General features: G+C 36.2%; 1 protein-coding gene across 1 annotated transcript in view; it reads left to right on the top strand.

Annotated features, from left to right (window-relative positions):
- The window catches only part of LOC149278223 (SH3 domain-containing YSC84-like protein 1), a 55,364-nt gene extending 33,909 nt beyond the window's left edge, over nucleotides 1-21,455 (top strand). Inside the window, exons 6-8 of the mRNA XM_089502170.1 lie at nucleotides 1,789-1,917; nucleotides 3,273-3,463; nucleotides 21,259-21,455. Of these exons, the coding sequence (XP_089358296.1) occupies nucleotides 1,789-1,917; nucleotides 3,273-3,463; nucleotides 21,259-21,455 (517 nt within the window). The remainder of the gene's footprint in view (nucleotides 1-1,788; nucleotides 1,918-3,272; nucleotides 3,464-21,258) is intronic.
- Nucleotides 21,456-24,958: the final 3,503 nt, after the last annotated feature.

The following is a 24,958-nucleotide window of genomic DNA, read 5'->3' as shown; positions in this document are numbered from 1 at the left end:
ACTTAATTTCTTTTTTGACTAAGGAACAAAATAGACCAGGTAGGAAATGCAGATATAGACTATCCAGGTTTCAGTAAGGCATTTGACACTACCCCTCATAGAACACTATCCAATATTGAATGGATAAGGCAATGGTTGAGTTAATTGTGTATATTCAAAAGGAATGTCTTGTTACTAGTGGGGTGCCTCAGAGGTCAGTACTGGGACCTATACTTTTTTTATGAGAGATATTAGAAAAGGTCTCAAAGGTGAGGTATGTCTTTTACAAAGGTCTGCAGCAGGGTAGACATTCCTGGTGGAATAAGCCAAATGGAAATAAATTAGTGTGTCTGGTACAGTTTAATGTTGATAAAATCATGCATTTGGGGATATAAAAATACAAAGACAAAACATAGCATTGGGGCACTGTTTTGTTAGTAACGGTAGAAATGGGCTTGGGAATAATTAGTTCTAATGACTTAAAGGTAAACAGGCAATGCAACAAAGCTTTGGAAAAACAAGCAGGGTGCTGCTTCTATAGGTTGAGCCATTAGTTGGTTATTCCACTTCATAGATCTCTGGTAGGACCTAGAGTATTATGTACAGCTCTCAAGACCCAATCTCCAGAATGATATGGACGTTCTGAAGAAAGTTCAGATGGGTCTACATATTATTTCTGCTTTCTATGGAGACGTTTTATCCGTGTTTACAAATTACTTGGCTGTTCATTGCAACAGTAGGACCTTATAAAATAGAAGTAATAACATGGCGGTAATCATCCACTTAAAGATTGTGTTCCAGTTTATGCGCAAAGCCAATTTTTATACCCATATTCAACATGTTAATTATGACCCATCAGTCCTTGATCCCATTTTAGATACAGAATAAAGGTTACTACTATCCTCATTTACTGTAGTGTTCACACAGATGTGGGGTACATTAGGAAAGGAGGTTCCTGCTTAAAGGAGCTTACAATCTCAGTATCTGCATTGTTTTAACAGACCAGACATGAGCTTCAAGATACAGGCGTTTACAAAGGTGCAATTCTTATGTAACGTTACAGTAGGTTATCAAAAATAAATTAGGGCAAAGCAAGCACCAGTTTAATTTGTGATAGAGCCACATTATGGGAGCTGTTCCTTACAGCACAGGAGAAAATAACAGATCGATTAGCTATAAAGCATAGCTTTGGGGATACATTGGAATGTGGCAGGTCACCTTTAAGTGGATGATTATCAGGAAAGTATTACTATTTTAGAAGGCCCTACTGAATGTTTGGAAGCAGTGACCATCTCTGTAGACCTCTTACCTCAGTTTACAGAGTTTAGTAGCTCATAACTGGTGATTTTTTTGGACAAAGCAGTCAGGAAGGTATTGAAGAAGCTGAATTACAAATAAATCAAGTGTGCATTCCTATACCCGTTATACCTGAATGTAATGTGAGCTTGCAGGAAAATATTAACACATTTTAAGACTGATTAAACCAACCTAGATTTTCAATGTATGATAAAAATGGAGCACTAAGATTGTATTTTTAACCTCTATCTCCCTGTGCTTGGGTTGTAAGAGAGCCCAAGCGCTTGTTCTTTTTCGGTTAATAGGACTTTTTGATGTAACATCATAATATACTTTTTTTTTCTGCACACGTTACTTAATTGTCATATTTTTATGTCTTCTTGAAACCACTGTTCGGAGTAAATGCCTGTATAAGAATGTTTTTAGGTGTATTTTACCGGCTCCAAGTACACTTTTTTTTTTTTTTTTTGCTTTATCATGTCCTATATTTTTCTGTTTTGCTTTTCTGAATAGGAATTTGGAAGGTGATGTTGCAATCCGAAGTTCTGCTGCAGTATACACTTATTGTAAGTCTCGGGGACTGTTTGCAGGAATATCTTTGGAAGGATCATGTCTAATTGAACGAAAAGAAACTAATCGAAAGTAAGTTAAAGATAACTATTGCAACTTCTATCATATCTAAATTTATTCAAATTTCAGAGATCCAAATAAGAGCTTGTTTAGTTTTTTCATTCAGAATACATCGAACCAGTTTCTTTACCCTGATAATATCTTTACTTGTCCTCACCCAACTCTTATACAGCTTTCCAGGCCAATAAACAACAATCAGCAACCTAACAATTATGGAGAAATTAATGAATGGGGAGGAATTATTTTGCAGATACTAAGATGGCTGCGTAAAGTGTGTACATATAGAAGGTGGGTTTATTTAGTAAGCTCAGTTACAAAATATAGATTTTGGTGAAAATGACGTCCAACTATGCTTGAAGAGACATCACAACAGGAGCATGTAAGGAATGTCAGAGGTGCTTCTGAGTAATAATACAGCTGAGCTCCACCAAGTTTAAGCTCGTTTCAAATTTGGCACCTTGCTAAATGAAACATGAGAACAATGGTTTAGGTTGAGTTCAGAAGTATGACATGGTATGCCAATTAAAGGATAAAATAAAAGATTTTATTGCCAAATTGTCTTAGCTGCGATTTCACAATGTGTTTAATTCTATGTATTTCTGAAAAAAATATACATACAATGTATAAACGTTGTTCTTTGCACCAAAGGGACATTATATAATATACTGTATCCAGAGTATTCATAGATTTTATGGATATCAAAGATAATTAAAAAAAAATTAAAAAAAAACTTGTTCTTTGTACTGTGAGAAGCCCACCTCCCTTTTAATATTTGATATAAACACATATGCTGGAGGCTATCTTGCATGGATTTCAATGAATTTCGCCACATGCTATCCGTCTCCACTGAAGGCTTTCCTTAATGGCCTTCCTACATATGCACTGTAGGTGGTGACGCTGCCTTTTGTAAGCTGTTTCCTGCTTGTGTTTGGGGGTGTGGCTGGTTCAGGACCAGAGGTGTGGTCATGGGTGTGGCTTTACCTGTGACAGCGACAATAGAGGAGAGGCAAGAAAGAAAGAAGAGAAGAAGACGAAAGAAGAGAAAGGACAGGAGACAGAGAAGGGGAAACAGATATTAAAGAAAAGTGAGGTGAACAAATAGAGAAATAAGAGAAAACAAGAGAGACACTCTCTGCACATGAGTGTGAGAATGTTAACCCTCTTCGCCGCCAATGGTTAAAGTTGTATTTCAAAGGTTTCCAGAACCCTTCTCAGTGGAGCAATAAACTCCTCACTTGTCCAAAGTCTGCCAAATCACCACCCTGCATAACTGGGACTTGGTAGATTCTAGACCAAATCCCATCCCATGTAATAATATGTAATAATGTAATACTGTTTATTGTAAGTTGGTATGTATGTTCTCATAGGTTTTATTGTCAAGAGGACATTCGCGCATATGATATTTTGTTTGGTGAAGTTTTCCCTCCTACCCAAGCGGATGAGCTTTATGAAATCCTTGGTTCTTTCACAGAACAATATGAGAATGAGGGACAGAAGATTAACATGAGAAAAGTTGCCAGAGAGCAAAGGAAGGTATGTTTTATGAAGTTAAGGACAAGTAAAGAAAACATTGCAAATGTGTCTTCTCTGTGGAATAAACTGCCCAAGTAAATTACCTGCGGCAATCTTGTGCCTTCCCAAGTTGATCAGTCAATGGACACTGAACTCTGGAGCTTACCTAACAGGAAACTGCTAACCTATAGCAGTTCAACTGTAACATATACTATATCCCCAAACTGATGTAGTTTGTTCATGATTTAGGCAACTTGTGGAAACTTCCCATGCGCTTCAATCAGACATTTCTTGGGTGTTACTTGTCAGGACCCTTGCCTAAAGATTACATTTGTAGCTCAGTTATATTTTTTTGGTCTATCTTGGCACAGTGAATTTGTCCTTTTTGTGTCACCGAAGATTTTTAGCTAACAGCAGGAAATGCTATCTAAGAAAAGATGGTGCAAAATATGACATAGTTCGATGACATTTTTGACAGTAATTTAGGCATCTAAAAAAATTATATACATCCACGGAACAAACTCACTCATACATACTCGTATATCACATTAGAATAATATACTTTTATGTTATTTGAGCTGTCATTGAACACCACACTTTTAAGGCTAGGAAGAAACTGCCGCAGTTAGGGATGCAAAGAATTGCTTCCCCCAATGTGTTAATAGATAGTGACATAACCCCAAATATGTGTTCCCATTAAGCACATCAGGTTTTTTTTGTAGTATTAAAATATATTCCCTCCATTAAAGCATATTCTTGTAAAAAGACTGTGAAAAGCATTAGTAGTAAAAAGTAGTAGTAGTAAAATGATGTTGATAGACACATTATTTATTCATGTATTAATAGGCATATATTGTTGAACATATGAGAAAACTTCACATATATTCTAATTCTTAAGCATATCTGCATTCATGTTTGAGTTAATGTGATTTATTTTTTCTTTCTTGAATACATATAGATTACATTTTACTTATGTTTGACTGTGGTTTTTATGTTGTGTATTTCATTAATTTATTTTCTACTTTAACATGGTTTTGAACATACTGCCACCCACTTACAAAACAGTGAATTTATTGACCTTATATCTAAAGATTATATGGGGACAACTTTGATAATGAAAAGTCTCTTTGATGTCCGTATGGGAAAAATCTCGATGACGCCTAGTATCATGAGCAGCTCCAGAACAAACAGCTAGAGTAAATATTGTACTGCAGGCTCTGATTTTTTTCCTTCTTTTTACAAAAAAAAAAAAAATTGGAAATAATTTGCTGCTTAAGATCACTTTCGCTCTAACACCCCTACCATAGAAGAATGCGTATGAAAGTACTCTGTGAGTAACCCTAACACTATGTGAGTACTTAATATATTGTCTTTAAAAATGGGGGAACATTTCTGAAACTTCTTGCCGCTGATTGGCTGCTTAAGCTGTCAATCAGTGGCAGTAGAGTACTCCCAATAAAATCAATGGCAGTATCCCTGTCAGTGGTTGACAATATAAGCAGCCAATCAGTGGCAGGAAAGTGCTTCCATTGAAATCAATGGAAAGACTTTGCTTCTTCTGCCAAGAATTAATATTGTCCCCATTCTCCCAACATAACACAAAATAATTACAAATGTCTGCCTGTCTTGTAAATATCTATCTTGTAACTAAGTGTGTGTATCTGTATGTTAATGCTATGTTTTTTATGCATAAGGGCGTGCAAAATTCTTCAAAACAAATCAGGCCACGTCCACATCCGGCTGCATACAGAAATGAAGGTAATACATTATTTCATGGCATTTGATTGGGTTTAGAGACTTATTTGAGACAATAAAATTAAACATGGACATCACTGTTAAGAAGCAGTAAAAAATATCAAATTATGTGAGCAAAATAGCCAATAAGCCCTATGTCAGGGACGGGTCTTGATCCAGTAACCTTGTACTTACAAGAACACCACACCTACCCATGTCTCCACCAGGAGGTGGTGTGGTTGCTGAAATATGTCCTCTCTTGACACTGATCACCCTGGCATGACTGCATCCTATCTGTGACCAATTAGGAAAATAAGCGCGTGTCAGGCACAAGTATATAAACCTCATCAACAGACCACAAAAGTACTCAGGTGTCCTGTGCTGCTGCTGGTTTGACCTGCCTTTCTTTTGCTCCTTGCTCTCAAATTATTCCCCTGGATTGTTTGCATGGACCTTATTGATCTATGGCTCTGACTGGCCCCTGGCATTGTTTGCATTCCTAGATTATCCCTTGTTTGATTTGGACTGCTTGTTGACAGGGGAGGGCTGGCAGCCTAAGGCCTGGGGGACAAGTCTAATCAACTGGCTGGTTGCGCCACGGAATCAGCCCGCCATCCATGCCCATCTTTTCCAATCTAACGCATAATGATGTAATGTGATGGGATTGGGAGTAAATCAGTACACTAAAAAAAAAAAAAATCATCATGCACGAGATGCCTGAAACCACAATTTAGTACCACTAATCCTTTTTAATAAAGTATGCAGACTGAAATGGAGTAAATAACACAAAACCTTTACTTTTCCTCTCACTGATTTCTGGGCCTAGAAAGTTTTGATCTCTAAAGTGACTACAAATTCAGGAGGGCGTTTTATTTCTGGATAAATAAAAATTACATGGTTCTATTTATTTCTACAGTAAGTAAAGTGCCAAGAAACAGATGAACTAATACACACCAGGACGGACTCTGCAACACCGACACACCAAACACACACCCCAGGACAGGCTCTACCATACCGACACCCAGACACACACACACCAGGACAGGCTCTGCCACATCGACACCCCGCATTAAAGATGGCCCTGGTGCACCTCCAGTGGGCTGCTGCGCAGCTGTTTAATTTAGATTCAGGGTGGGCTGGGGGCAATTGCTGGTTTCTTGGCTTTTGCCCTCAGATACAGGGAGATAAGAGCAGGCACAATTCGGTAGGTCAGGAACAAGCTAGGTCATACATCCAGTGTCAGGGCTGGTGGCATGCAGGGAAAGGTATACCAAGAAAAGTATAGTTCACATTTAAGAAATGTACCCCCATTTTAAACTGTCAGCTATTGCTATAGTTCTTATAGAGTTTTATGGGGAAATTATTGCTTTAAATACATGTTAATTTTGGTATAATTTTGATGTGTTGTATTTTGATGCTCTTAAAAAAACTGCACATGCAGCACACCTCACAGGCTGATGTCTGCTTTTTATTGAAGGGATATCCTAAACAGAAGGATAATGTAAGTACAGACATTGTAATCTCCAGCAACACATTTAGTCGACATTAAGAGGAATCCCCTTAAAATATTTTTACGATTTAATTCCGGACTGATGTTTCTATAAGCTTCTGTTTGTTTTTTTTATTTTATTTTATATACATGTACCAAATATGATAATCCGTTTCACGGTCTTCTCTGTATTTCTGTTACATCATAGACAGTTAATCTACACCAATCATTTTCCGGTTTGGTGCTTATGAGGGATTCCTGTAGTGCGATTATCCTGTACATCTAATATGTTTTCAAGCTTTTCCAGTTCCAAGTGAGCAGAGCGAGGCAAACACACTGTAGAGATATTTTTCAATAAGACATACTTTGATAACAATTTTACATGTTCCTTCTAAAAGTTAGTATTTGCAGTCACAGAAAATAAAGTGTCAAACAAGCTTTCCAGTGTCAACACCCTTAACCTTAATATGCATTTATAACAAATGTTCCTTCATTAGAAGCATCATCCACAGCTGGCAGAAAATAAGTTTATTTCATTCACAGTTCTAGAACACATTCATGTTTCAGGCATGTGCAAACATGAGAGCCCCTGCAACAGTGGACAAAGAATCACCATATTTGCATATTTATGCAAGGTTTTGGGTTCATAAAACTGGACGTTGCAGTATTGGTTCCTGAGAAGACAGCACAAAAAATGTGTGATACAGCAACGTGAGCTTTCAAGATGATAGAGGCCCCTCTTACCCTATGAATGCTGGTCCACTGAAAGGTAGAACAAAGCACTTAGAGACATGTTTTGTATTCAGGGTTCTTCTTTTTTGTCTTTCCATACTAGCACTGTTACATGCATTGTTCTTTATTGGCTTCTTATTCTTTTCTAATGGCTGGGTTCAGGAATGATCCAAATGATACAAATTAGTATTAACTGTAATAATCAGAAAAAGGTGATGGATGAGCAATCAACAGTGAAGAGTTCTGCACAATACTTCTATTAATTACCGTTTCTGCTGGAGACTGCGTAAGTAAAATATTTACAATGCTATCCAAAGGAAAAGCTACATTGTATAAAACTTGACTTGTTTAACTATAGGGGAATGTGAAACTTTTCCTTTAACGACAAACATTAAAATGTATGTCTGTCCCACTATTTTTGGTAATATTAGAAAGTTGTTCAAATTATATTTATGATACCTTTGCTTCTGCCACAAGCCATATGGTGTTCAGAAACTTCCCTTCCACCTGTACTGTTACCTACTTGTTAATGTACCCCTTGAGCATCAGACATATATATCATATATATATATATATATATATAGATATATGTTCTTTCCCCTGGAAACAATTGAGCTTAGTGTATAGGATTTTATATAACGGGTAAATTCTAATTTCTATGCATATATCAGATGGTGCATTTCACAGTGCATAACAAGTTGTGCGATTTTGCATAAACCACTATGCAATGTACAATTCTCTATAGATTAGTGGGATACATGACTAGCTAATATATCAGCAACTAATGTTTAAGTAATGTGGGCAGATTGTGATCCTTTACAGATGTCTAATGTGTCAATATTTTCCAACTGACTCAGCTGAGAATGAGGAATTTGATTTTTGGGAACAATGGATCTAGAGACGGAGGATGAAATTGACACATTAATGTAACAAGATCAAAATAAACTACCAGAAACATTTAATTTCCAAAGAGAGAACCATTTGCTGCTACGCTAGTGCAGGACATAATCCACAGGAAAGGCACAGCGGTGTACATTTCTTGGGTGGAGCAATTAAAAACGTTAATTGCTGGCACTGCGTTCTGAGCCTTAAAGATCTTTTTTCCACATTGTGGGTGGTAAAAAGGAAACAATGTTATATGTGCATCACCTATGTAAACAGTGAGAATCTGTGAGTAACTTAGTGGTTTCCCGTGTCCATTCTCCAGTTCCTTTTGGGCTCACTGGATTGTCTGTTGAAGCCTCATACGTTTTTGGATGCTTTTTCTAGTGCAGGCCTTCCTTGCTACAGTTTTATATTCGCTATGAGTCTAGGATCTGTCCATTAGCATGGGCCAATGAATTTCCCCAGGGCAGCGCATGAAGAGGGTGTGAAAAAGACCAACAAGCCCTCAAGCTACCTTTTCACTTTCCTGCAGGGTACAGAGGAATCACAGCTGGCCCAAATGGTTCCACTGCCACCCTAAACACACCTTCTGCCAAGTGAAATGTGAAGCCTTTAACGTAGCTCAGGAGGCTTTGGTAAACCTCATATTCTGATCCTTAGCTTGAACACTTATTACTTTTGTTTCACTTGATTTTTTTTGTTGTTCGCCCATTTCCCTCGTGTATTATTCACATTTTTATCAGTAAATTAATAAAAGTGAAGTTTTATTTTTGTTGATAACTTTTTTTCTGGCTCTATCTCAGTCTGCATTTTTTAGTCCCCAGAGGGTTGCCTCTCAGATACAGCCTTTGCTAATTTGTTCGGGTTTCAGTGGTTAATTAGAATGTTTGTTATATGTCTAATATATTCTTGACATTATAACTATGCATACGCTGTGTGCCCATATGCAGTTTTATGTTTGCCCAGGGCAGGCTACCTGGTACTCTTTAAAGGGTTAACTTTCTGTACTGTTGAACAGGTTAACTTACATATATACTAAATTCAATATCCCCACTATATCTACATAAGTGTCTCTAATGATGGTACTGAAAATCACCTCTTTAAATTGTGTTTGTAAAAATAGTAGCCTGAGCATATATATAGAAACTCTCTTTTTTTCATTATTATACACATTGTCACATTTGTGTTAAAATAAATCTAGCACTGAGCTGGATTAACCTTGTTTTATATATAGAATAGACAGTCTGTTTCCTGTTCCCGAACCGAAATACAACTCTAAAAAGCTATTCTGGATTATCTTTAGCTTTAGTGAGGGAAACCCCTTTAATGCCACTATGCTTGTTTGAGAACATTTTGAATTAAAATGCAGTTGTTAGCTGAAGAGGGCTTACAGTGTGGGGGGGGGGGATATTATTAATGAACATTAATACAAAAGCAAAAGTAGAATAGGATAGTATATACAAACATTTGTGTTCTTTTCGACTGTATGGTTGGAATAATTTAGGGAATATAATATACCCGAAGAAGAGTGCTAGTCTCAAACTCTTGCAATGTTATATAATTTGTTTATCCAATTAGATGTATGATCTTTATCTAAATTTCTTAATCTAAAAAGAATAGCAGGGCTGTCCAGTTTCATCCTTTCTATAATACCTCCCTGCAATTTACTTTGTAAAGGATCATGGAAATCTTAGTGTGACCGCTAACTAAACAATGACAACCATGCATTGTTAACTATGTAGCATTTTGCTACCCAAATTATTATGCAATTAATCCGTGTTTTGCTCCCTCCTTTCATTTGGATTTTCTCCCAGCTTGGAGTTCAAGTTGTCTCTTGAGTGTAAGCTCCCCTGAAAACAAGATGTCTATAAAGTAATTGTCTAGCTGCGTTCCAAGCAGGTGTTGTAGCGGAAACAATCTCTACTTGTATATGGACAAAAATCCTCTGAAGACTTCCGTGTGACATCTTTCTTTAGAATTTGTTAAACAAAAAAAAAAAAAGTATGATAACACAGCAGATGTACAACTTAAAAACAATTTACTTGTGATTATTTTGTTCTGTTTTCTGCATATTAAGCATGCATACAAAAGTGGACTAAAAACCAGTAACAAACATGGTTAGCGTATATTATACTTCCTTAAATTTGTGCTGCTATCAAGAAATTAGCATTGTTCCTATTTCTAGATACTTTCAGCAAAATTAAGCAATACAAGTTTATTCTAGCACAATCCATATGTATTTAATGTGAAGTATGAATACTTTGTCTACAATTAGTTCACTGAGAACTAAAAATGTGTTTTACTGCTTAATAAGGTGTCCATCAATCATATTTTTTTTTAAAATGTCGTGAGGACCTGATATGATTACAATGTTTACAAGCAAGATAAGATTCCTCATCATGTCACTGGGTATGTCTGTATGATTCTAGTCAAAATAACCTGAAGTGATCTTTTTATATGTATAGCTAAACTACTATGTTCCCAGATTGTTGTATAACATAGAATGTTATCTTTTTTTTTTTAAATGTAAGAAAATGTATTAGGTTGATGTTCAATATATGGTTTCTGTAAATCAGAGGACGTAGATTCATCTTGTTTATGTGTTAAGTAATATTTGCCCTACTGAGCAAACAAATCTTCTTGTAATTCAAGAAAACTATTTGTTTTTACAGACATGTAGTGCCTTATATTTCCATTTATGTCTTCATTCCCGATAACATTTCAAGGCTTGCATTGGAAAAGCTGCTTTGTGTGCCCACTATGTAGGAGGTGAGAGTAGGTTCTCACCCTATTGAGAGTGTGCCTTGACGTGGCGGGTGAGCTTAATTATGCTTTGGCCAATTCATATAACTAAAACCTCTCATTTATATTATGTTTATATATTTGTTGCCAACTTTATTAGGGTAAGAAGCGCAGACAGTTTCTGTTTTTTGTATACATTGTACAGCCAATACACTGTATTTGCAGCATGCTTACACCTGTTTGGTAGGCCTCGTATTATACATTTGTATTATTTGAGCCTGTGACTAGCTCAGCGCACCGACATTTTTTCTTTTCCCTGTTTGCACATATGTGAGGTTGTTGGCTCCTCATCCCAGTACGTCCAGCCCTTCGTGCAGCGTCAGGGACACATCCCTGCCGCTGCACGGGAGACCTGGACTCCCCCCTGGCAGCAAAAGCCGGCATCGCCGGCTTTCTGCTGCCCGATCTCCCGTAACAGCTTCCGGCATGAAAGCCGGTAAACTGTTACAGTTGAAAGTGCCCGATCGCGCAGTTGCAAACGTCAGCAGTGACGCAACCCGGAAGGTCATCGGAGGACAGGATATCCCCTGCGGGGATATCCTGCCCTCCGATGAGGCACAGAGACGCTGCGATCTCTATGCAGGTCTGTGAGGACCTGCATAGAGATCACAGTGTGATCGGTGCAGGGGGATCGCGGGGAGGAGAGTATAAAGTTAATTCATTTAAAAAATAATATTAAATAAATCATTAAAATAATATAAATAATACAAAAAAATTATAATGTGAGCTGTGATGTCATTCTGACATCACTGGCATGTTCAGGAGGTCCCTAGAAGGACCTCTAACCATTTCTGTATAAAAATAATATATAAAAAAAAAAATAAAAAAAAAAAAATATATATATATATATAATAAAAAAATTATTAAAAAAACCTTACTTCCCATAACATCTAGCCAGTATAACCCTTCTGCCCCCGTTCACAACCCTCAAACCCGTTAAGCCGTAGGCATAAAAATTATACAAAATTGTACACCTTATAGTATGCTCCCTGGTGCTGGGAAAGTCTGGAAAATCTATATAAATTAGGTATTTCTGAAATCAGGACACCTGAATTAATAAACTTGGAGGGGATTTTCCATCACTTTACCTAGTTTTGTGAGTATATATAGTTTATATGGGTACACTATTCACAGGAAAAGAGAATCATCGCTAAACCGAGATACCCCAAAAATGGCAAAATGGCTCTGGGCTTTGAGGTACCAAACACCCCTGGGATTGAAGGGGTTAAGGGTCCCTGCACAAAAGAGTAATCTAGAATCCAGAATGAAAAAAGGATCCAGACTCTCGCTACTTGATTAACTCTTCTCTAACATTAGTTATTTTTGTTCTGTTTTCTCAGTTTCTTGTAAGATATTGTCATGTTTTTGATTATTATTAATGCACATGTACAATATATATCTTAGAAATTTCTCAAAATAATGAGAATACAGTGTCTTGTGAGATCCTTTTTCCCCCTTGGTTTCTATTCATAATTGTAAAAGATAACTACCGGTAATGATTACATTTAAAATAGAAATCTACAAAAGGATGGTTTGATATTTTAAATACAACGGTTCAACTTGAGGAAATAATGGCTCTCCGCATTCTGAGCCATAAAGACATCTTCTCCTTTTGTTTTATATTGAAGACCAAAATCCAGTTTCCGAGGAATGAGTCACTTTTCTGTTCAGGAATTATTTTATACGGTATAAACATCTGCATTCACAAAAAACAATTGAACACTTTTCATAGGTACCTCATTGTAATGCAGTACATCTAAAAACCACTTCTTTTGACTTTGGAGGATAAAAATAAGTTTTATTTATAGGGGAAAATCCCTGTTGAAGAATCTTTTACTATTGCTGAAATGGTCTTGGTGACCGCACTATTTTCGAGCTGCCTGGCCCCTTGGAAATAGCCATGATAGATACCCTGTTGAAATTGTGTGTAATATCACCAATATCTGTCTTGTGGAAGAGTGTCTTTGTGTAAGGGCAGGGCTAGCCTAAAAAACCCGTAATGGGAATGGAAGGGCAGTGGGTGGGAGTGGGCACGGCCAAGCTCCTCCCCCTGTCGGAATAAAAACAGAAGCTGATCCATAGACTTGGAACCCAGAGAGTTCCTACATATACTTAGAATTGATACATAGCATCTAAATGTCTTCTATCATTAATGACGATTGAATTGATCTGCCATGCTGTCAGGTGACAGCTTTTAACATTCTTGTTACTGTTCATCTGCGTGTTGTGGTTTTTTGTTTAAAAGCAATCAGTGAAGGTTTCCATTGGTTTGGAATGATGTTGATTTATTACTTTAAAGCCCAGAAATTAAGGAAACTAATAAACCAGATTGAATCATTTAAAACCAAAAAATAAAATAGGAATGATTAAAACTTTGTTATGTTTAAGAAGTCATACACAATATAAATGTAACATATACAGCATGTTGCTTATGTGCCAAATGCCTGCGTTAATGTTTTCAGTGTAGATGTGAATCCTTCCATCAGTAGTAAATGCTGCTGTGTGCCTTATCATTGAGTCTGATACATGTAAAGTGGAATATGTTTTTTATCACATGAAATACTTATTGCATCCTGTTACTTCACCAGGCACCCCAGAGAGACAGTACGCAGATACCTATAATGTCCACTCCTCTGCTCCGTGGTGCTATCCCAAGTGTTGTGTCTATTTGAGGACATCTCCTTTCCACCCAGCATTCCCTATGATCTCTGGGTCTCTTCATTTCTGTTCACTGTTATATAACCTGTTTAATTGCTGAAACTTCTTTTACTGGGGGTCTTCAAGGTTCAGATACATTCTGGAACTAAAGACTGTAGCTTTGACAAGACTTTAATGCTATTCCAATGCATTTCATTCGCCAGGATTTCTCAGCTTTAGATGTATTTATTTGTTTAATGTCAAATAAGAACATAGTCCCTCATCTAGGTCTAAGTCTGCTGAAAAGCCAATAGCATTGGGATTTACATCTAAAAATACTGTGATAATACATGAGAACAGCTATTGGAAGACTGCATATTCTGTGAATATTTCCATCATGACTTAACATTAGAGGGTAATGTGAGAAACTTTACTTTTCAGAAAGGGTAATAGATATCTGGGATATACTTCCACTGGAAGAAATACAGGCAGATACAATAAACGAATTCAAGAAGGTTTGGAATGTGTATAAAGCATATCTAAAAAAATAAATTAGTAAAAAAGTGATTGAAATGGTAGACTGCATGGCATAATTATCTTTTTTTTTGTGCCGTCACTCCAGCTATAAAATACATTACAATGGTTTAAAAATCCGTTGAATGAGCAGCCAATCAGGATTGGGGAGGGAGCGTGAATATCGTGCTGAGATACCATTATCAGACAGTTAATGCAAACCTTTCATTATGTATTATATTTAACATTGCTATGTTGTATGTGTAAATATGTTAACACAACATGGGCAGCATTGTATGCTTTGTTCACTGGTAAAGTTTAGATTTGGTGACAGGTCCAGTTTAACCCCTTGATGACAATTGCCGGTCCGGGCACGTCACCGAAAATCGTGACGATTATGACAATTGACGTGCCAGGACCGGCACGTCTTTAAACGGGTGAAAAAATCGATCCGTGATCGATTTTTTTCCACTCAAACGGTGTTGCTCTAATGCCTCGACATCGAGGCATTGAGCAACACCAAAAAAAACATTCCCGGCCCCCCCCGATCGCTCCTAGGAGCAAATAAAAAAACATGTTTGAAAGACTGCACGTCTTTCAAACATGGCGGCGCCCGCCGCCGAAAAACGGGTTTAGGAAGCGATCGCGAGTCGCTTCCTTTGCTTAGCTGGTGTTGCTAAGATGCCTCAGTATCGAGGCATCTTTGCAACACCTGTTTAGTAAAGGAAGCGACTCGCGATCGCTTCCTAAATGCTCAACTTACCTTCCCGGTGCCGGCGTCTTCGAAACACATGCGGTGTTTCAAGATGGCGGCGCCCATCAAGCCGGGGGCGGAGCCTGCTGTCATCATCGGGGGGGGGTGTTGCTGGATGTCATGGACATCCAGTGATTAACACCCCTAGTGGTCAGATCACTCATAAGAGTGATCATGATTTGATAAATCAAAGGCAATGTTTTCTAAACATTGCCTTTGATCAGTATTGGATCTGCCTCCCTCCTTCACTTGCTTCTAGTGAGGGAGAGAGACAGATCAGTGTGTTTTTAGGTATTCTCAATAATATATATATATATATTGATCCAAAGGCTCTTATAAGAGCCACCCATTTAATATTAACCCCTTCATTGCCATTGATCACTGCATAAACAGTGATCTTGCATAGTGGCAATTGTTTTTGGGGGGGTTTTTTACATTTTTTTTTACTTTTTTTTTTTTTTGTACATTTTTTTTAGGGTTTTTTTTATTTTTTTTTATTAGAGCCATTAACCCTTTCCTTCCCCACTATTTTTGCTGCAATTGTTGCCATGCAGCGGTATACGGCTGAGGAGGCATGTTCCAAATTTGGCCCTTTTGCCCCCAAACAATCTGACAAACCCATGCATGTGGGGTATCAATGTACTCAGGAGATGTTGCTGAACACATATCGGGGTGTTGTGTGACAGCAACAACATAACAGGAGCTGTAATTTTACACCTGAAGTACAAAGTATGTTTAAAAAACAGCAAAAACAATTACTATCACAAACTTTGACAAGGGTTGGTGGTAGGATTAGTGCATGGAAAGGGTTAAACTATCAGCATCTAAAATACCCTGGGGTGTCTAGTTTTCAAAAATATATGGTTTGGTGGGGTAAATTTAATTTGCTGGCTTCAAAGATGCCCCAAATACCACATGGAGACAGAATTACCAGATTCAGAGAAAAATGGTTTTGAAATAGCAAAACGCTACTTGTACTTATTGCCCCATAACGTGTAGAAGAAAGCAAAAAAACATAAAAACATTGGGTATTTCTAAACTCGGGACAAATAGTAGAATCTATTTAGCAGGTTTTTTCAGTAGTTTTTTATGATGAATAAAAGATTTTTCAAATAAAAGTGAGAAATTTTTTTTTTTTTTCAATTTTTCGTCATATTTTATTATTTTTATTATAGAAAATTACATCATATATAAAAAATTATGGTGTCTGAAGAAAGCCCTTCTTGTCCTGAAAAAAACAATATATAACTTGTGTGGGTTTAGTAAATGGGTTAAGAGAAAATTACAGCTAAACACAAACACCGCAGAAACGATAAAACAGCCATTCTCACGAAGGGTACAAAAAATAGAATCAGCCTTTGTCACGAAGGGGTTAAACATTTTGCTAGGGTAAGTTTGGCCCCCATTTAAAGGCAGTTACCATTTATTTCTGGTACAATGTTGCATCTGTAGGTTTTTTTGGCATTATACTTTAATATACACAGCATTAAGACAAGCCTTGCTGTAACTGGATTTGACTGGATATATTCTGCGCTGAGGATGATACAGATAATGCAGAACTGATGTGTTCATAAAAAAAAGCTTTCCCAACATTTATTATTAATAATTACAGTACAGACAATTCAGAGTTGTCATCAATGAAAACAGAGTGCAGGTGCTGAACTTTCGAAGATCAATATCGAAAGATATCGACCTGGCAATTGCTGCATTCAAATAGTGTGGCACTTTAGCACCATCTTGTGCGAGCTGATAGGGTTATCATTTTCTATTGTGAAAGGGTGTGTGTATGTGACTGTATATGTGTTTTTATGTGTGTGTTTCTCTCTATATATCTGTATATGTATATACCGGTATATGTATCTCAAAACAGAACTGGCACTCTCTGGACTTTTGCGAAGTATAGAAAAAATAGTAGTCAATGTTTTAACCTTTTCAGCCTTTATCGGAACTATATTTGTTTGACTGTATAAAAGGTAATTGCTTTTACATAAAATAACAGCACATGGGAGCACTCATATATGAAAATATACTTTATCAATAATGATTTGCTTATGAAAAAAGAGACAGTTGACTCCATTGTTATAATGCTAACAAAGTGCAATTTTTTAATTGTCAATTGGCCTTTCCTCAATATTTGTAAAACTATTGGCAAAATGTGGGTTTTGGCCTTATTTTACCAGAAAAGGCTGCTTTATTTTATCATATTAATTGTGTTAATAATCACTTGACAGAGCCTTGCAAAAAAAATTAACACTTAAGCCCGGGTTTCTTTGCTTCTTTGTCATATTTAAATGTTTCAGGCCATCCAATCATTCATTTATTGAAGGTAAAGAGTTAATCAAAACCTATATCACCCATGTGAAAAAGTAATTGCCCTCATAAATCTAATTACTTGTTGTGCCACCCTTGGTGACAACAACTGCAAACAAAAGTTTGCAATAACTGGCAATTAGTCCTTTACATTGCTGTGGAGGACAATTTGGCCGCATTGAGGGGTTTTTTTAAGCATGGACTGCCCATTTTAAGGTCATACCACAGCATCTGAATCAGGTACGTCAGGACTGCGACTAGGCCCTTCCAAAACCTTAAGTTTCTTTTGAGCCATTCAGAGGTGGACTTGTGTGTCTTGATCATTGCCCTGTTGCATAACTCAACTGCACTTGAGCTTTAGGTCACAAACTGATGACAGGACATTCTCCTTCAGGACTTTCTGGTAGAGAGCAGAATTTGTTGTTCCATCAGTTATGGCAAGTCACCTAAGTCTTCAATCAACAAAGAAGCCCAGGACCATCAAGCCACCACCGGTGTTTGCTGTGTTAGCTTTATGCCAGATGTAACAGGACCCATGTCTTCCAAAACATTACACATTTGACTCATCAGTCCAGAGGATATTATCCCCAAAGTCTTGGGTGTCAGCAGTGGTTTTCACCTTGCAAAACTCCCATGGACACAATTTTTGCAGTCTCTTATTGTAGGATTGTGAACACTGACCTTAACTGAGGCAAGTGAGGCCTGCAATTCTTTGCATGTTAATCTGGATTCTTTTGTGACCTCCTGGGTGAGTCCTCAGTGTGCTTTTGGATGAATTTTGGTAAGCCGGCCTCTCCTGGAAAGGTTTACCACTGTTCTAAGTTTTAAGGATATCAACGACTTTGTTTCTCATCTGTTCTTGAATTTCTTTCGGTCATAGCGTTGTGCTGCCTTTTGAGACCATATAGCCCACGTTACTATCTGATATTGAGATTCAACAAGACTGGTAGTAGTCTAGGGAAATTGAACCCAGTTATCACTTAAATTTTGTTGATTTAGTAACTTAAGGGGACATTATTTTTTAATATAGGGCCAGGTAGGGTTGGATAGCATTTTTCCTTCTATACATGAAATCATCATTGAAAACTGCATTTTGTGTTTTAGTGTTATCTTTGATATTAAAATTAATTTGGTGATCTGAAACATTTAAGTCTATATGTGTATATTATATCAAGCTGCAAAGTTCTATTACTTCCATTATGATTAGCTCATGTTCATGGTTTCTGAAGGAATGGCCTAGCAGAGAGTCTGATTTTCTAAGAGCAACTATACATTTTTTTAACTGAAACATAATATTAATACAGTTACTATCATAAGCATAATTATAATTACTATCCTTTATTAAGAGTTAACATATTACTCAGTGCTGTCGAATTCAATGGGTTGTTAACAAATGCATAACTATACATTTACACATACAGATACAACAAGAGATGAAGACCTTGCCTGTGAGCTTGCCATCTAGCCTTATGTGACTTTAAGACAAAGTTCCCCACAACAATAATAGGCTTATGTGGGCCCCACTTGCGAGCGAGCTTAAAATGTAAATGTGATAATGGCATTTTCAAAGTATTTGATCTCTTAATCCACTCAGCAATGAAAGTAAGAAAACACCAGCCAAATCATTAAACAGCCAACGCTGAGATAACTGTTGTGAGACACATTAACTTTTTTCTTCTCACAATGTGTAAAAACATAGAATTTGGCAGTAGAAAAGAACAAGTCTATCTAGTCTGCCATCAAACTCCTACAAAATAACCCCAAACCTTATTTGGCCTTTGGTCTTATCCAGTATTCATGATAGCCTTATACCCACCCCATGCATGTTTAAATTCCTCTACTGTATCAATCACTAGCAATCACTTCCGGAAGGATTGTCTAGTAATCTACCACTCTCTCATCAAATTAAAAATTTCCGACTTAGTCCCATTCTCCTAACATTTCTTCTTCTTTAAAATGAGATACCCTGTGTTTTGGAGCCTGCCTTTGAGTCCAGCACGGTCTAGCTATTGGTAAGATTTCCCAATGTCATCAACTCAGCTATTCGATGGTATGCAGAAAATTATATTTTTATATATATATATATATATATATATATATATATATATAACTATCTAGTGCTAAAGATGCACTGACTGTGCAAAAAGTATAATTCTAGCGATGCATTGTGATCAAGTGATTTTAACAGAGATGAAGCAAGTGGAGACCGCATAATTAGCAGCAAGAAGATTAAAATAATTTTAAGGAACACACTTGAGTTATTCTAAATATTACCCCAATGGTAAAAGTACATAAGCTTATAATGGGTTTATATTATTATTTAATTCTATACGCAATGCTTTACAAACTGTCAATATACAAGTGAGAAAATCAATGTAGCAAAGGGCAAGAATGTAAAAAGTGACGTACCTTGTCCATGTCAGTATTTCTCCCTATAGAGTTTTTAAGGTGCATTGGAAAGCTTGCGCTTTACAAAATGTTTTAGGCAAGCCCATATTGACGTGTTTTATTTGGCTGATATATACATTTTACAAATTAATGTGAGTACCTTTTTTGCCAAAAGCAATCGAGTTGATTCTTTATCCCTTAAAGGACAGTTTAGTGTCACATGCAGATATACCAGGCTTACTATGTAAGTACTTTAATATGCATTCTTCAACCTATTTAAAACAGCTTTGCTCCTTTGGGGGTTAATGTTTTAGAGGGACAAAACATCTCTTTACACACACACACACTATTTTAATTTTTGAAAAAAATTTTGGCTTGTAGGCAACAAAGTGTTTTTTTGTTTTTGTTCTATACTTTTTTTGGAAGGACGTTAAAAAAACATTAATAGACTTCTGTTTTTAATAGACTTTTTTTTAGTTTTGTTCTTGGTGCTCGCATACACTGGTTCACTCTTTCTCTCCGACTAATGAAAAAAATACTATATGCTTCTGTAGTTATTTTTATGTCACTGTTGATGTTGGAACTATGTAAAAGTAGTTGCTTAGTTTAGAAAAGCAGGCGTTTAGAGTACATGTTTATCCAATATGTTGATTCCAGCCTATCTTGGGCTGCTGGCATTTGGAAAACCAATTATGACTGTAAACATAAGAATACGCATCAATCAAATTATGCATTTTTGGCCGCAAATCTTTTATGTAACATGATCTGACTCCTGACAAAAAAAATAGTACTGTCCAGGCTGCTTGTCTGAAATTGTTTCCAACATTATTTCCTTGTATAATCATTTTTTGCTGTTTATTTTGCTTTATTAAGTTCGGTTGAGTACTGGTAGAGGCGTGATGAGATTATGAGACCCATACATATTCAGTGTAGAGTTGATGAAAAAAATAAATATTGTAATGTTGTTAACATTGAAAAAGAGAATGTGTCATATCCTTGGGGTTTGGGTTTTATTGGTATGTGAAATGACACCACAAATTTCCAATAAGACGAAAAACATTCTTGACCATAAATTAAACAAATTGAAATGTAGCAGTACATAGAAACATACCACTTCGCTCATCTAATCTTCCAGACCTTAATAACTTAATGCCTACCCCATACATAATTAATTCCCTGGCTGTATTAGGCTCTACCACTTCTGATGGACAGCTGCTCCATTTATCTACCACTTTCTCTGTAAAGTAGAACTTCCTTACATTACATTTAAACCACGGTCCCTCTCGTTTTAGATTATGGCCTTTTTTTCTATCATTTCTCAACCTTTGTCATTTCACTGTTGTTGACATTACAAAACAATGGCGATTCTGTGGATATAGACAAACTATTCTCTGCCACTGTATAAGAGTAGTGACTAATAATAGAAGAGGGCTAAAATAATATAAAATAATGTAATATACATTTTAATATAATTGGTAATAATATAATTTAAATATAATGAATAATATAAACAGTTCTCTCCAGCAGAAGCAGCTAAGACAGTTTTGTTGCAGGAACCTTTTATATAACAGAATTGTTGTTTTTTGGTTTTTTCCAGGCAATTCAAGAAGTGAATACCTGATTGCAATAGCTGTCTACCCTTTCGAGGGACAGCAGCCAGGTGACCTGTCTTTCCAAGTTGGCGACAAAATTACAGTATTAACAAAAACCGACTCTAAAGATGATTGGTGGGAGGGGAAGCTAAGAAGGAACGTGGGTATTTTTCCAGCAAATTATGTTGAACTAGCTGAGTGAAGAATTGTTTGCTTTTCAAACAAGTACCAATGCACTGGGATTCTAAGAATATATAATTATTACTTTTTTGTTTTTAATATTATGTACTTGATATTTGTGACAATGCACATAAAAGTGAAAAAAAATCAATTTTAGATAATATATACTATACAGGCACTTTTATATGAAAATCATTTTCATAAGGTACATTCATGGACATGTAACACTTTAAAAAACACTTTAAAAAGGTATTGGATTTTTTGTGCCATTATTAAATAATTTGTATATCAGTAAAATATTTTTTCCGGATAATAGATGCAACAAGCATGTAAGAAATCATACATGAAAAATATCAATTGTTAGATCAAATAATGCATACAATTGTGTCTATGAGCATAATTCTAATCATCTATTAAAATTTTAAAACTAAACTTTTAAAATTGTTCATACTGCACTAGCCATAATCACATTGCCCAGCACAGGTAATGGTGTGCATGGACAACTGAGTTTCTGTATAGTTGACATTTGTTATGAACTGGAATAACACTTATTAAAGTGATGAACTTGATATTTTTTCTCTTAAGTAAATTAGTGTGATATGGAATATGCTGTAAACTCTGTTAGCTACCGAGGAAACGCTACATTTGAAATGATCTATCAGTAACTATTTAACATCGCATTATTATTTAACATATAACCTAACTTATCGCATACATGCACAAGACTACAAAACTGCATTTTCTCCTAAAACAGCTGAGGCATATGGAGGCTTTATATCAGGTGCCATGCACTGGAACTTCAAATTGAATGCCAAAATCAGCCCTCTCTTTTTTGTCTTTCTCTCTGTTCTTAACTTTCCGCTTTTCTCTTTCCGCTTTTCTCTTTCTTTTTCTTCTAGCTACATGCAAGCAGACTGTTAGCCGTGGTATATACTGCATTTGATTAAAAAAAATTGTGTGCAGAAATGTCATTGAAGATAATGGATAGTGTAACTGTCTACGAATTTGGCAGTTTGACTGCAGTGGTAGTAAGGACCCTGAATTCTTACCTGCTGTTGGTGATCAGCAGTTCATATGTTAGCACTGATATGAAGACACAGACACCTTTTTCAATAACAGATGAAATTTAAATGTTTACATTTCTTTAGCTAAAGGCATATATTAAGTTATACATTGATAACCTTTTCTGTTAAATGACAATAAATGTTTGATTTGTAATTCGAATGGTTTATGCATTCATTTCTTGTGTTTTTAGAAAGCATTTACATACTAATAAATCAACCTACTTTATCTGGGTGCGTAGGTGAGCTGGTAAATGTACAATGTAATTCATGTTACAGTTAAAAATCGGACAGTTTCCAGAAATAATGCATGATTAATTAAAATTAATGTTTCATTTAAATATTTTGCCCAGAACACTTGTCATGTGACACAAAACCCAGAACTGGTTGGTTGCTGCCATAGAAGTTGCTTAAAAGGTTCCATTTAGTCTTTATTTGCGTAGCATGAAACAGCACACGCTATGCTTTCATGTCACAGACTGACGGACCAATTCGAGCAGCAGTATAGATTTGTCTGCTCCGCTCTAAGCATCCATCCCACTGGCAGTTTGTCCTGTGTTAGATGGCAAAGTCCAGTCCAGATCTCACATGTATGTTACAAAGACAGATAATTCTATAAAATTATTTATATTTCACTGGTATTTTTTGTGAGCATTGTTAGGGATTGACCCAAGAAACAAGGATCTATTTCAAATAGTTTCCCCCCTCTGGAAATAATCTAGAATACTATACTAAGATACAGTACATAATGAAAATAACAACTAAAGATTCCAGAGAGCAAATTTGTTTCTTGGGTCTTTGTCAGAGTTTGACGGATTAAAGATGACAAAAACACTGTGTGGATAATTGTGGATTAATTTCACATGAGAAGCAGAGCTTGGAGACTTCCCTGTTTTTGATGATATGTAACTAAGCGTGATCCCCTGACATGTAGCTCCTGCAAAGATTGTAAACTCTATCTCCGTGAGCGCTTGGTGCAGAAACACTTGATTTAAGCACTCATAAATTTTAAGTAAGGCAACTTTTAAAAATAAAGTTATTTTACAAAAACACATAAAACATATGTAAGAATATAATAGCCTTTTTAAGCCTCCATATGCAGGGGTATGTAATGGATTTGTGCTTCATATACACAGTAATACTAAAAATAGAAATCTAACTGAAAAACAAGGATGAACCTAGGGTTGTAACACTATACACTTACACATACATACACACACTATGTTCCTCCTCTCCTTCACACCACTCACTCCTGAAATTAACACTGTACAGTAACACGTGCACACAAATATACCTTACATCATACAATATATGTTATGAAATGCACTGCAAAATAGGATGGTGTGATATAAATCAGTAAACAATAATAATAATTACCTTTATCCAACATTCCAAGATAATGCAGGACATATTCCCACCCTAGCATTAGTAGTAGCCCTCTGGAGCTGTCCCTCTCCTGCTCCTTATAGAAGGCAGGAAGCTGGCGTGGTAGAATGACCTTTGTCAAATAGCCTAGGTTACCTGCTTTTTATTTATTTATTTTTTAAATATATACACTTGTGGATTTTAAACAGTGTGAGTACTATTAAGTCTCTAGTCCTAACCTAAGAACCCTGTAGTATTTGCTTGTAAATGCCAATGAGGGATGACAATTTCAGGCATATCAGGTGTCTGCAAATCAATATACTTGAGCTTTTTAATAATCTGTAAGAGTAAACTGAAGAATGTTTTTTTTTAATTTTCACCTACTTTTTAGGTTTGAAAATATAGAGTTTTTAAAGAAAACTTTTCCTGATAAATATATAGCTTGCATAAAAAATTACTAATTTCATTTTACATTACGAAATGCCAACCTCCGTGAAATTTAGCTCCAAGAGCTTGGATGGCTCTATATAAAGCATACTTAAATCTTGAAAGTCTATTTAATGATGAAACCGTACATTATTCAGAGACAGCTCAACCTAACAGGTCAATTAGTCAAGGATTGCCCTTTACTATGCATACTGAATTCAAAGAGTTTAATGTGCAACTCCTCTACAAACCTTAGTGAATGAACCCCATAGGAATAATGCTGAAAACTCCCTCGTCTAGTGTAAAAAGATCGTCTTTGTCAAGAAGCTGACCACACCGTCCTGAACACCTGGTAATCAGATCCCATTTCTCAGGTGTGACTATGAACTTTTTTAGTAAACCATTTCGTATTTTGCTTTTTTCATATGTGACTATTTGATAAACATTTCATCGCATATTCTGATGTTCTTGTAAACGGCTTTATATCTTTAATCTCAAAGTTAATGTGCAAACAGATTCTTCCAGGCGAATTAGATGGTTATTTGGCAAATTGATACAACATTTTAAAAACTTTACTTTCACATGGACTGCTGTGGACTTTATTATTTTTTTTGTTACTTCCTGACATATATCTGTGGACACATTTACATTAATCCTAGGTTCAGAAACACCT

This window comes from Sceloporus occidentalis, unplaced genomic scaffold, assembly GCF_023333645.1.
Source record: "Sceloporus occidentalis isolate IW3139 unplaced genomic scaffold, rSceOcc1.0.p SCAF_197, whole genome shotgun sequence".
In the NCBI taxonomy this organism is placed as follows: domain Eukaryota; kingdom Metazoa; phylum Chordata; class Lepidosauria; order Squamata; family Phrynosomatidae; genus Sceloporus; species Sceloporus occidentalis.
Note: the sequence above shows the minus strand (reverse complement) of the source record. Positions and strands in the feature narration are given on the sequence as shown.